General features: G+C 32.0%; 1 protein-coding gene across 1 annotated transcript; it reads left to right on the forward strand.

Moving 5' to 3' along the window:
- The first annotated feature begins 204 nt into the window (after window positions 1–204).
- Window positions 205–10,497, forward strand: LOC132733419 (ras-related protein Rab-2-like). Its single transcript, XM_060720067.1, has 7 exons — window positions 205–335; window positions 2,319–2,386; window positions 3,797–3,879; window positions 4,380–4,472; window positions 5,360–5,471; window positions 5,956–6,024; window positions 6,826–10,497. The coding sequence occupies exons 2-7, from the start codon at window positions 2,339–2,341 to the stop codon at window positions 6,919–6,921; spliced, it is 501 nt and encodes a 166-aa protein (XP_060576050.1). The 5' UTR covers window positions 205–335; window positions 2,319–2,338; the 3' UTR covers window positions 6,922–10,497.
- Window positions 10,498–16,844: the final 6,347 nt, after the last annotated feature.

Raw genomic sequence — 16,844 nt, forward strand, 5'->3', positions numbered from 1 at the left:
AACTGCCAAAAAAGCAACAGAAGCAAAAAGATGGCTCAGGTTATGGCATTTAGTAACTTGTTGGAAACTTGTATATATAACAGGGCAACCAATAAAAAGGATTTGAAGAATTGAAAAAAAAATCTGGGTCATAGTCGGCATTTAAGTACTTATTAAAAGATCTGTTTGAAATTAAATGCCAGTCTAATATCTTTGCATACATATTTTGACTACATGTATCTTAATTTACTTAATTGGTAAAGCTATATGTTTCTATTTCACAGGTGTAGGAAAATCATGTCTTCTTCTACAGTTTACAGACAAAAGATTTCAACCTGTGCATGACTTAACTATAGGTAAGATTGATTGTATACATGTATTTATACATGTCCTGAATTAATTGGAATTACACATAAATGTGGGCATCTTTTCTTTAATTTACTGAAATTGCATAGTACACATGTGTATTTCGAAAGGAATTTTTCATATGTTTTTGGACACTCACACAGGCCAATGATTTTTGATTTAACAGTTACTTAACTGGCTCCTGCCAGTGTGATCCCTATAACTAAATATAGGTACACATAAAAAAAAATGAACCTAATCCTTTAAAAAGTTTAAGCGCTGAAAGAGATTTCCTTATAGCATTTTTATGCTCCCCGAAAAAATTTCGGGGGAGCATATAGTCGCCGCCTCGTCCGTCCGTCCATCCGTCCGTCCGTCTTTCCGTCCGTCCGTCCGTCCCCTTTTCTTGTCCGGGACATAACTTTGAAACAACAAGAGGTATCAACATGAAACTTTGTAGGTAGATAGATCTCATTGAGTAAGTGTGCAGTGCACAAGAACCGTAACTCTGCCTTGCCTAATTTTTGAATTATTCCCCTTTGTTTATTTTTACACTTTGAACTTTGTCCGGGACATAACTCGAAAAGTATAAGAGGTATCAACATGAAACTTTGTAGGTAGATAGATCTCATTGAGTAGGTGTGCAGTGCACAAGAACCATAACTCTGCCTTGCCTAATTTTTGAATTATCCCCCTTTGTTTATTTTACACTTTGAACTTTGTCCGGGACATAACTCTAAAAGTATAAGAGGTATCAACATGAAACTTTGTAGGTAGATAGATCTCATTGAGTAGGTGTGCAGTGCACAAGAACCGTAACTCTGCCTTGCCTAATTTTTGAATTACCCCCCTTTGTTTATTTTACACTTTGAAATTTGTCCGGACATAACTCTAAAAGTATAAGAGGTATCAACATGAAACTTTGTAGGTAGATAGATCTCAGTGAGTAGGTGTGCAGTGCACAAGAACCGTAACTCTGCCTTGTCTTATTTTTGAATTATCCCCCTTTGTTTATTTTACACTTTGATCTTTGTCCGGGACATAACTCTAAAAGTATAAGAGGTATCAACATGTAACTTTGTAGGTAGATAGATCTCATTGAGTAGGTGTGCAGTGCACAAGAACGGTAACTCTGCCTTGCCTACTTTTGGAGTTATTGCCCTTTGTTCATTTTGACACTTTGACTTTGTCTGGGACATTACTCTAAAATTATAAGAGATATCAACATGAAACTTTGTAGATAGATAGGTCTCATTGGGTGGAAGTGCAGTGCACAAGAACCGTAACTCTGCCTTGCCTTATTTTGAAGTAATTGCCCTTTGTTTATTTTTACTTTTTGACTTTGTCCTGGACAATACTTTAAAACTATTAGAGATATCAACATGAAACTTTGTAGGTAGCTAGATATAATTGGATAGAATTGCAATGCTTAAAGAACCTAAACAAAGTCTGGTCTAATTTTGGAGTTATTGCCCTTTGTTCATTTTTACACTTTGACTTTTACCTGGGACATAATTCTGATATCATCAGGAAACTTTATAGATAGATAGATCTCATTGAATAGAAGTGCAGTGCAAAAAAACATAACTCCGCTTTGCCTAATTTTGGAGTTTTTGCCCTTTGTTCATTTTTTTTATACTTTCCTGTGTCCAGAACCTTCTCGGGGAGCATCACCCGGTTCAACCGGTTCTTGTTACTTTTGCTTTCTTCTTTACATTTTACAAGGAAGAAATAAAATAAGGTAAGACAAAAAATCCATAGTTATTAAGGAAAGAAATTCTTAATATTTGTCAATGTGTACTTTCTACCTAAATTTCTGCCAGATTTTGTTACCAGAAACAAACTAATTTATCATTTATAAAATTGAGCCTAGTCAGACTGCATATATGTTTAGGTTGGTTTAAATTTTTTCCTGCAGCATAGGTTAATTTATGACTTTTTGTATCAGGTAAAGTGTTAGAGTTAAATGAAGTTATGTTGTATTTTTATTACAGGTGTGGAGTTTGGAGCACGTATGATCTCTATAGATGGTAAACAAATCAAACTACAGATATGGGATACTGTAAGTAATGTTTTAATGCCATCTTAAATTTGTGTTGTAGATATTATCTTACTTGCAAAATTATCCAAATGACTTGGAAGAGAGCTACTTCCATGGATTTTGGTCTGTAGGTTTGAGTCTTACGACACAAGCAGCTCCACGGACTAGAGTCCAGGAGCACAAGTTAAGTAATTGCATACAGGTATATAACTGAATTTGGGACAAACCAAGTCAAAAAGTATTGTTTTCTTTTTTTATAAGAAAATCCATTATAGATAATATTATTTATTAAGGATAAGGTTTAAGTTCTAAATTACTACTTGATAGCTTTTCTTTTACAGTAATTTATGCTCTTTTCTTTTACAGTAATTTATGCTATAATATTTTAACTTCCAAATTTTCATCTTGAAAAAATTATTCATTTTATAGTCATTTGCCATAGCAATTTTAGGGAAGATGTGAAATATTCATTTCTTTAAATACTTATATGAAAATTTAGTTCTTTTAATAGCAGTATTTAAAGAAATGAATATTTTACATTTTCTATAAAATTCTATGGCAAATGGATATAAAAAATGAATATTTTTTAAACCCTTAGTTACTCTGCTTGTAGCTACAGATTCTATGCATACCACCAGTGCAGACCAAGATTAGAGGGTATGTCCTTGCCCTCTGATTATGGTCTGCCCTGTTTGCTCTTCAGTCAGCATGTATTTTAAAATCTTCCATTAAAATGATAAAAAAAGGTTTTTGCCCAGAAAGATGGACAAGTTTATTTAAGATATTTAGAGTGATAAGGGTTTTAATGCCAGAGCTTCATTATATTATTTAAGAATGAAAGAGCATTTTATGATTTCTGATAAATAACATCACAAAGAGAATTAAGCCTGTTAGAGATAGTGATCGGTTTACTGACTTTAAAGTTCTAAATGGGAAGGGATATTGTGCAGTTTCCTGACGAACTGTTTCGCAAAAGTATATATTTGATGTTGAAAATCCATGATTTGAATACCTCTGCATTAATTTTATAGATTGTAGACTGGAGTATGATATTTTGTCTTGTATGTCTGCAGACTACTTAAAACTTAGCTTTAGACTACTTATAAATTAGCTGAAGCATTCTCAGTATATCAGCAAGAGCTGTCATATTTAGACATTCTTGTGTACATTGTATTTACTTCTGAAGAAAGTTTCATGACTTTGCATTATTGAAATATGACCACGATATCTAAAGTCATTGATTTTCTAGGCAGTTCCCTTCTTTTGAAATTAATACATTTTAAACTTGAAAAGTCTAGTAATCTAAGGTTATTGCTTAAAACATAGTTATGATATGTTTCGATTTAGTTTGATTGATCCTAGTTGTATAAAATTGTAAATTGTGGCGAAACTGAGGTCATTCATTCATTCATCAAAATTTTTTATTTCTAGGCTGGACAAGAATCATTTCGTTCTATCACAAGGTCTTACTACAGAGGAGCAGCTGGGGCACTTTTAGTGTACGACATCACAAGGTGGGTGCATTTGCTTATGTTTGTATTTAGTACCAAAGTTAAAGAGATAATTATACTTAATACAGGGAAATTAGGCTAAAACTTTTGGCAGAAGACTAAGATCTTCCACTGAAGGCAGATTAAGCTATGTGAACCGAATAAATGCAAATGCTCCGAAACATGTCTATAGCCAAACACTTATCATAAGTTGGATTTGATATGTTATGACATGCTAAAATCATTTCTCCCTAAATTTCAAAAAATAAAACAAAAGTTTTTTTCTTAAACCTGAATTACTAATTGGACTATGATCTAAAATCAATACAAAGCTGGATAAATTAAGTTTAATACAATTTCTTGTAAACTTTGCACAATTTTATTTAATTATTAGTAAGGAGTTTTCTTGTTCGAGCCACATACATCAGCTTTGTATTCAAATACTCTTGTGTTTATTGATGAATAAAATTCAAATTTGTGTATGTTTATACCCTTGCACACACTGTTATTGTTTTATTTGACAGACGTGACACATTCAATCATTTGACCACATGGCTAGAAGATGCCAGGCAACATTCCAACTCTAATATGGTTATAATGTTAATAGGTAACAAAAGGTAGGTACTTATTGATCTTATATTTTAATAAATATTGTGTTGTTCTTTTGGCTATTCTGATCAGTGTTTTGATTATTTCCACCAAATAAATTGATATGGTACTGATCAATATGTAAAGAAGGGAAAATCCATTTTACAAAATTTTGTGGTGTCTGTATAGAAAAACTTGGTATTTGTTGCAAGTGTTGTATTTTGTTCTCTAAGATATTGCCATATGAACAAAGATATTGCCATATGAACAATTCCATTGAATACGTCCAAATTTTTTCTTCATTGGTGTCTGAATGAAAGCCTGTTAGAACTAATAATTAACTTGTGAACTGACACATATAAAGGACTGATGTTTTCACATTACTTATTGATTTATTACTGTAACAATTTATTTACTTGGATTCTGAAGGATTCTTGCAATTCCTTTAAATTCATCACATATTGAGTATGAACATCTTTACTGAAGATTTTTTGTTGGAAAAACAGCTACTGGTTTCAGATAAGAATAAGACATATAGACAGGATAGATTAATGTATGCCAATGTCAATGTAAAAGTTTGACGATGAAAATAAAATCTCCGCTACAAATTTTGATCATTTAGAAAATCTTGGTTACAAAATTTAAGTAAAAGCATATATTTATAAGAAATGTACATTTGTCAGACTAATTATGTTGAATGCGGAAACAAATAATGAGAATCAATTGGTTACAATTCTTTCATTGTTGTTTGTTTTTTTGCGTACAGATTTCATTAACAAACTTTACCAATTGCTATTTATGTTTATTCAATCTTAAGTTTACATGATATTCTTGCTGGTACTTGTATTTTTATCCACTTCTTTCAAACTTAATGAGACACCTGCATGTATGAACAGTTTATAATCTCTAATTTTAGTGATCTGGAGGCAAGAAGAGATGTGAAGAAGGAAGAAGGTGAGGCATTTGCCCGTGAACATGGTCTTATTTTCATGGAAACCTCGGCTAAAACTGCGGCCAATGTAGAAGAGGTAGTTATTATTTTAATATCATGTTTAAAGCAGCAGGCCTGTGGATTCATGCTTTATAAATTTAATGAAAATTAAGCACAAGTATAACAGTGGCCGTAAAATCAAATTAACTGTATTGCTCAGGTTGTCTCTTGGCCTGTACAGACTTATTTTACAGAATTACTACTATAATTATCATACAGACAATCAAAAAAGAAATTCTACAGATATAAATAACCGTATCTATTAGTGTTGTTGCAGGTAGAAATGAGGTGATAAAAGATTAATTTCATATGGCTTAGATTTTCTGCTTTACCCCTCCATACATTATTTAAGGCATAAGGGGAGTTGGAAAGTGAGTAGAATGGTCAAGGAGGGGCCCCCTCTTCCATTAGAACAATACAAACTGGATGGGTTACTAAAACGCATCCAAAACAAAATTTTGAAGTATTTAGCTTTGAAATAGCATGTTATTATTTAATATTTTGTTGTTTTTTTTAAACAGGCTTTTATAAATACAGCAAAGGAAATCTACCAGAAGATACAAGATGGTGTATTTGATATTAACAATGAGGTAAAAGACTGTCAATATATTTTCTATATTGTTTTTATTTAAAAGAATATTTAGTTACTTTGAAACTTAGTAATTTACATTTTTATGCCCCCACTACTAAGCGTGTGGATTTGACTTTCTCTGACAAAACAGTGGGATGTGGGAGATATCCATATCCTATGGGAAATTATATCATAAAGATTTGAGGATTTTCAAGTCATCGTCGTTTCTAACTACTCGCCATTGTAATTTTCTAAAGCAAATTTTTTTTGCTAATTTAGTCATAAGTAACTCAAGCTTAAACTTTGATCTTGCACGTTCAGTCACCTTATTTTTTTCATTATGCATTTAAGATGTGTAATATTTACCCTCTGTATTGCTGTTTATAGTTACAAACTGGTTTAGATGATGTGGTATAAAGTATTTCCATGGGCGTCAGTGGTTAAGGTTGTTGACTTTAAACCTTTTGCACCTTACTGCTGTAGGTTTGAATTCTGCCAGGAACTTTGGATTCATTCATATGAAGAAGCTATCCAGCTAGCTTACAGATTCAATGGTTGTAGTCAGGTGTCTCACATGCTTGAAATAATGCACAGAGGGGCACCTGAGGTCTTCCTTCACCAGTAAAGCTGGGAAATCGGCATATGACCTATACTGTGTTGGTGCAATGTAATATCCTGCCAAAAAAAAAAATTTAAGCATTGCACAATTTCATCTCAATAGACATTAAATAACAACCAAGCAAGATGTCACTGTCATGGTCAACCCTCAATATTGTGTTAATTTAAGTTTTTTTAACACTGTGTTTTTTGTATTTTTCAGGCAAACGGTATAAAGATAGGACCACAGCACTCGCCAAGCAATCCCAGCATGCCCTCTGGTGGTGGGGCAGCAGGTCAAAGCGGCGGGTGTTGTTAAGACATTTTGTGCATTTCTTTTTCGTTCCATTTCATTTCCTCGTAGCTAACCTCATTACGTATAATGGTCGTACAAAAAATGGTCACAAGTGTAACAGGGAAGGATGTTAAAGATAGAAAAAAAATATACTGGAGAAAACAAACAAAAAATGAACATTGTTGTGTTGTAGTTATATTCTAATTAACTGGAGTAAAAATCTGAGCAATCATGCAGACTGTGTCCAAAATGTTTTTGGACTTTTAAGTCCAATGAGTGTTAGAACAAAATGACACAGTCTGGTTTTTGAAGTGTCTGATGAAGATCTTTCCACAAGAAGGTCTTTTAGTCCATTTTTAGAGTTTTGACATTTATTATAGAAGTTGTTTTGGGTTGTGCGTAGATATAGTTTTAACTCTGCCTCAGAGAAAGGCTATTGTTATTGTAAATGAAATAAATATATGCACATACTGTAGTGACCATTTGAACAACTAATATTATAGGTAATGGTCAATGTACTAATGAGTTTTATGAACTGTGAAATAATTAAGCGTTGAAAAAAAATATTCAAGAAATTCTTGCTCTGAAATTTGAGCTTTTTATGTGCTAAAAGTAACGCCTTTCCACATTCAGCATGTGTGTATTACACATTTTCTTATGACATCATTATTTCATGTGTAAAACTTCAGAACACTATAGACCATCTTTTGATAAAATTGGTAATTATAGCAACCTTAAAACAGTGTTTTTTATCTGTAAAATCTGTTGTACATTATCATAAAAATATTTTCCCATTCATCATTATGTAATATTGGTATTTGAAAAAAGCATGTTTAGAAGTCAAAATTTCAAGTTTTACTTTATAAGTTCATTGTGTATAAACAAGTTTATGTATTCCTTAATTTATTTATACTCTGTTATCTAAAACTGAAAAAAATAATGAGGCAAAATTATTAAAATATGTATTTTATAGTAACAGCTCCAAAGAACGAAATTGTGCTTTAAACTAAGTGTTTATATGAATGTATTTGGCTTAAGTTATTACACAATTTATATGAGAAAAATTAATGTTCTTAGCATACAGTAAAGTTAAACTACTATGATTTACTAATGTATTTAATGCATGTAAGACTTGTTTCCCTTAGATAACAATTTTGACAATTAAAACGTGGAATGCAGTTCTTAGCATACAGTCTATTTTAATTAAGTTAGACTACTATGATTTACTGTTGTATTTAAGACTTATAAGAGTTGTTTCCCTTAGACAATAATTTTGGTAATAATAACTTTGTGAGACCTTATAAATAAAAAATACAATTGTAAGATACATGTACATAAACAACAGAGACAAAATAGTGTATTTTAAAAAACAACTCTGTTTTATAAAGTTCCCAATCAACTCTGTTTTATAAAGTTCCCAACTCTTTATCTTCAAAGGGACTTATTTTACACTAAAGCCCAATCAGTTACATTGTAAGTTGCTTATGTTTTTGAAGGACTTTGCTATTGGGTTTTAATGGTTTTTTATGCTGTGTTCATTCAGACTTCTTGTTTTTATTTTATTTTTTTCTCTCTCTGAATTCTGTACTGTTATAATGGTATACACATATACCTTCACCGCATGACTGACCTTGCTTTAACTTATTTATATCTTCTTTTTTTGTGATATGTATTCAGTAACAAAAAAATTTGTTCCAAGAATTCCAGACTGGAGTTGTATATGTTATTCATATTATTTTGGCATTTTTGTCTTGTTGTATGTTGTAATATATGTAAATGTTGTATTCATTCTGTTTGACAGTTTGCTGATGTAAAAAATACAATGTGCATAAGATTTTTTGTTCTGATTAAATTTATTATGAATGATTTTCCCATTGCATTAAAGCAGCTCTCTCATAACAAAATCAATATGTTATAATTTTGGATAATGATTATCTCCCTTTGCATTGAAGCAGCTCTATAAGTCTTAAAGCAAGAGCTGAAATGAAGGACTAAAGATTACCTCCCTTTGCATTAAAGCAGTTCTCTTAAAACAATAGTTAAAAAGTAGGATAAATGATTATCTCCCTTGCATTAAAGCAGCTCTCCATACATTAATAGTGAAAATATTTTAGTTAATATGTTTGATTACATCCCTTGCATTAAAGTAGCCCTGTCACTGTAAGAGTGAATAATTATATAGTAGTTAAGAGACAAAATAGTTTACAGTTGCACAAGCAAATCCCTTTAGTCCCTGAGAGTTGGCTTAATATAGGTATTGATTGAGTGCTGAGTGCCGATAGATTTACAATACATTGTAATGTGTTTGCTTCATTTATTTCATTATTGTTAGAGATTATTTAGTGTTTTATTTACTTGTTTATTTTATGTATACAATATAGATATAACCCCCATGTGCAATTTTATCCTATCTTTGGAGAAAGTAAAAAAGTGTGAATGTATAGTAGTGTATAGAGATAGAATCTACCTGTTGTGATGGCAAAATAACTCAATTATATAAAATGGATTTCTTTTTCAATACCCTTAATACAGAGGTGACATAAATAATATTAACATGAACTATACTTGTAACCATGTACAAAGATTATTTAAAAGAAAGATTTTAAGACAAATTATACATTAGATACACACACCTCAACAAAATGATAATAATAATTGTAGGCCATTAAGGTCATAGATTTTTTGAGATCAACTTTGCAGTTTTAAAAAATTTGATTATTAGGCTAAAATAAAGAAAATAAAAATTTAAGGACATTTAAAAAAGATAATTCAACCAGAGGTCAGGACAAGACGAGAAGTTATTCTTAAAACCCTTAAAAGTACAAGCGATATAACAAAAACTAAAAAAAAACATTTTAAAAGAATCAGTTAGGTTAGCAGCTGTTGCTTAGTTGGAAATTCCTGGTCTAAAATTATCATTGAATGTAAAAAAAATTCTTGTACTGTTAACTTGACAAATGTACTTCTTGATAAAGAATGACGAGGCTGTGAATGTGAACATTATTTTTCTTGCCTTTGTATATTGGTAAACCAATCTTTATCTTCAAAACAGTGACAGAAACTATTTATTATCTTTACCTTTTATTCAGTTTTACATCTGTAATTTATTTTACTTTCGATTTTTTTTCTTTAACCATTGAAGAAACATCTCAAAAGATAATTTCTCAACTATAATTTTTGAAGGTAGAAAATACTTATTTTAGGCTGGTTTGTCAAAGTGAGAAAAAATATTTTTTTTTTTGTATACAATGTGTAGCATGTAAAAAGTAACTGCCAACAAATTTTGTATAGTTTTTTGGGGGTGTATTAAAGGAATGGAAACAGATGTAAAATTTCCAGCTGAATCAATGTTTGTATTGATAGATCACTATACACACGTGAAATGAAGATGGCATGTTATCTATATCTCTTCCTCAATATGTTAACATAGAAGTTGTTTTTTTTCTGTTGCCTACCGCAGATATTTTCGTTGTTGTTGGTAAAGTTTGTAAAAGTTGTTTTTGAATGAATGTTATATATATATTTTATTTGCACATAGACTTAACTTACAGTGTCAATTATAAATGCTATGTCTATTAATGAGTAAAAGGGATCAGCAAATTGCGTTCTGTTGTCATTATAAGATGCTGTTTCAAAGAAAAAATGGAGCATGTATGATTGCTTGGTCGTCATCATGCAAAGACTTTATTCTGGCATATCAGATTTGTGTTTTCCGTTAGTTTTACCCATGCCTGAAATTTCATCTGGCATGGGGGTGCCAGATCAGTCACATGCTATAAAATTGCATGTTTAGGATGACGTAATTTTGCCTTTATGAATGAAGTTGTAATTTCATACGCTGTTGTAAGAAAATAGTATCGGGTGTAATGACAAACATTTCCATACAAAAATTGTTTTATTAAGGTAAACTATTGAAAATATGATGGAATATGACCTAAAACATATTTGACAGATATAAATAATGTAGCCAGTTATTCAAACATGAAACTTGGAATACTTGCTTATCTGGACAAGGAGCAAGGGCATAACTCAGAAAGCTTTACTTTTTGAGTTATGCCCCTTTTTAACACCGCAGGTGGTGCTATTGCTTATTTATTTATTTTCTAGCCATTAAGTGTAAACATATATATTGTGTGATAAAAGCTTAGTGCACTGTCAGATAAAATTGCACATTACTTGTTTGGATGCAGTGATACAATTACAATGGCCTATGGAGTTTCATTGATTAATTGAAAGTCATCAGAAGATAAACTATGCAGTATATAATAAGCTCAAAATACAATTACATACATAACTGTATAATCAATAGAACAAGAGGGCCATGATGGCCCTGAAGTCGCTCACCTGTATATAGCACCTCACCGCCCACACATCCCCCCCTTCCACCGGCAGGGCTGATTTTAGCCCAAGGGCTTTTATATGAACAAACTTGGTAGACACCCATAAGAAGATGTTTCATGCTAAACATCTAAGCTCTAGCTCATTGGGTTTCTTAAAAGTTGATTTTTTAAGTTTTTTACTATACACATAAAGTTAATAAATGACAACCCTGGGGCTGGGCCAGTTTTGACTTCAGGGCTTTTATTTGAACAAACTTTGTAGACACTTACTAGAAGATGTTTCATGCTTAATATCTAAACTCTAGCTATTTGGGTTTTTTCAAAGAAGATTTTTAAGTTTTTGCTTTACACATATAAGGAAAATCAATGACCCCCAGGGTGGGGCCAATTTTGACCCCAGGGCTTTTATTTAAACATACTTGGTAGACACCCATTAGAACATTTTTCATGCTAAGCTCTTTGAGTTCTTTAAAAGAAGATTTTTTAAGTTTTTACTATATGCATATAAGGAAAATCAATGACCCCCTGGGCAGGGCCAATTTTGACCCCGAGGCTTTTATTTGAACAAACTTTGTAGACACTTACTAGAAGATGTTTCATGCTTAATATCTAAACTCTAGCTATTTGGGTTTTTTCAAAGAAGATTTTTTAAGTTTTTACTAAACACATATAAGGAAAATCAATGACCCCTGGGCCGGTCCAAATTTTGACCCCAGGGCTTTTATTTGAACATACTTGGTAGACACCCATTAGAACATGTTTCATGCTAAATATCTTAGCTGTAGCTGTTTGAGTTCTTTAAAAGAAGATTTTTTAAGTTTTTACTATATGCATATAGGGAAAATCAATGACCCCCTGGGGCGGGCCCAATTTTGACCCAGGGGCTTTTATTTGGACAAACTTGGTAGACACTCATTAGAAGATATTTCATGCTAAATATCTTAGCTCTAGATCTTTGGGTTCTTTAAAAGAAGATTTTTAAGTTTTAACTAAATGCATATAGGGAAAATGAATGACCCCCTGGGGCGGGGCCAATTTTGACCCCAGGGCTTTTATTTGAACAATCTTGGTAGACACTCACTAGAAGATGTTTCATGCCAAATATCTAAGCTCTAGCTCTTACGGTTTTTTAAAAGAAGATATTTAAAGTTTTTTCTTTCGGTTGCCATGGCAACCAGAGTTCTGCATGGAATTAAATTCTTTGAACAATTTTTAAAAGTGACCACCAAAGGAACATACCTGTGAAGTTTGGATGAAATTGGCTTAGGCCGTTATTCCATTTATACGTGATCAGTGGTCCGCGTCAGTGATCCGTGTCCGGGCATGTCCGTGGGTATTATTCCATAGGTACGTTATTTTCTATATACTTTTAATTAAAGTATAGCGAACAGAGGATAATTATTTGTAGAATATGATATAATTTCATTCTAATACCAAAAACAGTTGTAACATCAAAGAATTAGGTAACAAACATTGAATATCAGTTAGGTTTTCAAATAACATCTCTTTAGCAACCGATGACCAGATGTTGTTTTTTTTTAATCTGTCATTGCTGCATCATAAACTTATAAGTTCTCCTACACTATTTTGATGACTTCTTTAGTATTTTCTTTCGAAATCGATAAAATATTTAATTTCGTTCGAGGCATTTTGTAGGGATGAGACATGTCAGTGACTGTCCGCGTCCGTAAAAAATCGCTCATCCTGCGAAACGTCCCGGATGCCGTCGCAGAAGCGGATGGTAAACGGACAAAAGGAATAGATTCAACGTATTCTTTGATTAGCGAATCGGTTACAGATGCGGATGACGGACGCGGACCACTGATCACGTATAAATGGAATAGCGGCCTTAGTGGTTTATGAGGAGATGTCATTTAAAGTAAAAGTTTACGGACGGACGGACGCCGGACGAAAAGCGATCACAAAAGCTCATCCTGTCACTTTGTGACAGGTGAGCTAAAAAGTGCTGGAACGAGAAAATTATACATAAAAAAGGGTAACTGACATTAGTTGAGTTTTCTGACTGGTTTCTATTAATCATCAGGGCAAATTAACCATAGCATACAATCATGTACAACATTGTTAATTTGCTCTGATAACTTCTATGATGAATCCTATAAATCTGCCAGTAACTTATGTAATTGAGAAAAAAACATTAATGTAGCTATCATTTTAATATACTAGTAACTTTACATAATAATAACATGCAATATATATTTTGTTCAGAATAAAAAATCAAATGCCTAAAGCTATATTTATTCTAGGTAAGAAACTTGCCAGAGATGTTTAATGCTACCATTTGGCAAACCACTCAAGCTTACATAAAGGTTCATGAGTCTACATAGGAAATTTTTCTTGACTGCATTTCTGTGTATAGGGGATAACAAAGGTCTTACTCTACCATGAATCTCAGAAGTTCCTCTTAAAAATTAGTGAGACCACCTTCTAGGGCCTCACATTTCAAATAAAAAAAAGGCAAGAAAAGTAGTTTTATAGTTTGAAAAACAAGATTTAAAATCTTCATTAGTGCTTTTATTACTATTATGTAAATTTATCATTGCCTATAAATTGAATCCAGAACATTCAAATATGTTAATCACTTCCTTGGAGGCTGAGAAAAAGAAACTTTTTATAATTTTACAACATTTATAATACAAAATGAGCAAAATATATAAACATATTTTTACTGCATAGAAGTATGTTAATTAGTTATTAAAAAGTTTTATTCAGGTTTATTATACTGTTTTATTCAGGTTTATTACACTATCATCAGGAACTTGGTCTATTCTATTAAAATGAAAACGGTTCTCAGGAATACCCTCTATGAGATAATGAAGCAACAAAAACTAAGTCAATTAAGTTAGTTTTGCATTAAACCTTTGTATTTTACTTCATCTACAGTTTTTTATTAATTTCAATTAGACAAAATAACTTGTTTTATTATTTTTCGATAATTGTAATTTTCCGAAATATAATTGTTTACATGAAATGGGTTATCTCTAGTTAATTAACAATCAAGTGTTAATTCTATGTAGCAATTACTGGAAGTTGAATGAACTTTTATTATTAATTTAATTAACTTTTTAAAAATTCTAGACCACACTAATGATTATTACTACTAGCATGCCAAAAATTGCGCTAATGAACTCAATAGAAAAGCACCTGCCAGATTAATTTTTTAAGAAATAGGATGTTATGCAAGGATAATTAAGATACATCAGTTTATGTAAGAAAGTTTTATGACGTTTTTCATCAGACATAATTAAAATTTAATGCAGTAATACAACAGGTAGGTTCTCTTGCACCTAGATAAGAAACATGTTTCCTTCTTCCTATGTAGTGTAGGAAAAGAAAACTTTATTAATAAGTCAAAATGTTATTTTTGGTGTTTTTCTATGACCCGACATCGTGGCCAAGAAGTTGCCTTTAAGGGTCAAGGAAAACAAATTGCACTTGAAAAAAAAAAAATATTTGTCACAACTAAAAGCAGACCTTCAACAATAAATTGGAAACTACTGGAAAAAAAGAATTTTTGGAAATTTTCCTGGGTTTGGGACCATGTTCTTGAAGTTCTGATACAGACATTCCACCTTCAATTACCTCAGGTACTTTAAATCTACATGCCTCCAGATGAGCCAGATATTTCAAGAATATCAAACTTCAGAAAAATGTACTAAAATTTTAAGAAAAGAAAAATGATTCAAGATTAAAGTGATAATTTACTTGTTTTCTTTGATTAATGACTTATTTTGCAGTATTTATGCATATTTTGGTGAATTTGCGATAATTTATGTGAATTGCAAGTGCTGTTTGCCATATGTAAATTACTTTCTTTATTCACTTCACAATATTTTACTTTTAAATACATTTTCAAAATTTTCATGAAAATTAGCATGAATCTGGAGTCATGCTGCTTTAATACATGAAAACAAAACAAACTTAACTAATTAAAAACATTTATTTTATTAAGATAATAGAACTGTAGAACATGAAAGCTAAACATTACACAAAGTTAAACATAGTACATATAGTTTGACAGAAATTACATTAATTTTACAGTTGAATATCATAAAAGGATAATATCATAAAAGGATCATCCAGAAACAAAAAAACAAAATTAATAGTAAAAACAAGAGGGCCATGATGGCCCTGAGGTCGCTCACCTGTAGATAGGCTTCCCGCCCCGCCCCGGCAGGGCCAATTTTAACCCAAGGGCTTTTATTAGAAGATTTTTTAAGTTTTTACTATACACATATACAGTAGTTAAAAACAATGACACCCCTGGGGCGGAGCCAGTTTTGACCCCAGGGCTTTTATTTGAACAAACTTTGTAGACACTTACTAGAAGATGTTTCATGCTCAATATCTAAACTCTAGCTATTTTGGTTTTTTCAAAGAAGATTTTTAAGTTTTTGCTATACACATACAAGGAAAATCAATGACCTCCGGGGCGGGGCCAATTTTGACCCCAGGGCTTTAATTTGAACAAACTTTGTAGACACTCACTAAAAGATGTTTCATGCTTAATATTTAAACTCTAGCTATTTGGGTTTTTTCAAAGAAGATTTTTAAGTTTTTGCTATACACATATAAGGAAAATCAATGACCCCGGGGCGGGGCCAATTTTGACCCAGGGCTTTTATTTGAACAAACTTTGTAGACACCCATTAGAAACATGTTTCATGCTTAATATCTTAGCTCTAGCGCTTTGAGTTCTTTAAAAGAAGATCTTTTAAGTTTTTACTATATGCATATAGGGAAAATCAATGACCCCCTGGGGCGGGGCCAATTTTGACCCCAGGGCTTTTATTTGAACAAACTTGGTAGACAATCACTAGACGATGTTTCATGCCAAATATCTAACCTCTAGCTCTCAGGGTTTATTAAAAGAAGATATTTAAAGTTTTTTCTTTCGGTTGGTGTGGCAACCCATGTTCTGCATGGAATTAAATTCTTTGAACAATTTTAAAAGGTGACCACCAAAGGAACATTTCTGTGAAGTTTGGATTAAATTGGCTTAGTGGTTTATGAGGAGATGTCATTTAAAGTAAAAGTTTAAAGGCGGACGTACGCCAGACGAAAAGCGATCACAAAAGCTCACCCTGTCACTTTGTGACAGGTCACCATGTCACTTTGTGACAGGTGAGCTAACAAGAGCTGTCAGTAGGACAGGATGATTTAGACTATTCTCAGTGCATGATAATAAAACAAGAGCCTATTATTTGATTTAAAAATACTGTAGTTTAACCACAAACATTGACATGTGCTATTTGTTAACAAATATGTTGTGATGAAATTCTTACTGTAACCCACTCATCTGATAATTAGAATTAGACAGATATTATAATAGTTATTAGAAACATAGAATATTAAAACTAATCTCACTTTGGCATTGTGTTGGTTCATTTAATCTATTCATTTAGGTGTAGAATCATTATACCATTGTAAAGTTTGTACTTGAAAATAGTTTTACTTTCTTATCTCATGTACAGTAGCTTTATTTACTTTGTCTCTATCCTTGTTTGCTTTTTCATTAATTTTTAGCCTGCTGGCAGCAACAGGTTGTGCCCATGCAAACAGTGCACACCATGATCAGCCAGCACGGAC

The sequence above is a fragment of the Ruditapes philippinarum genome, unplaced genomic scaffold (assembly GCF_026571515.1).
Source record: "Ruditapes philippinarum isolate M1 unplaced genomic scaffold, ASM2657151v2 ctg572_1_1_1_1, whole genome shotgun sequence".
Classification (NCBI taxonomy): domain Eukaryota; kingdom Metazoa; phylum Mollusca; class Bivalvia; order Venerida; family Veneridae; genus Ruditapes; species Ruditapes philippinarum.

Excerpts from the sequence above, each read along its gene's own strand:
- LOC132733419 (XM_060720067.1), top strand. The coding sequence starts at position 2,339 with ATGATCTCTATAGATGGTAAACAAATCAAACTACAGATATGGGATACT. Across the intron at positions 4,473-5,359 it reads ATGTTAATAGGTAACAAAAG|TGATCTGGAGGCAAGAAGAG; the intron begins GTAGGTACTTAT and ends CTCTAATTTTAG. Across the intron at positions 6,025-6,825 it reads TATTTGATATTAACAATGAG|GCAAACGGTATAAAGATAGG; the intron begins GTAAAAGACTGT and ends TGTATTTTTCAG.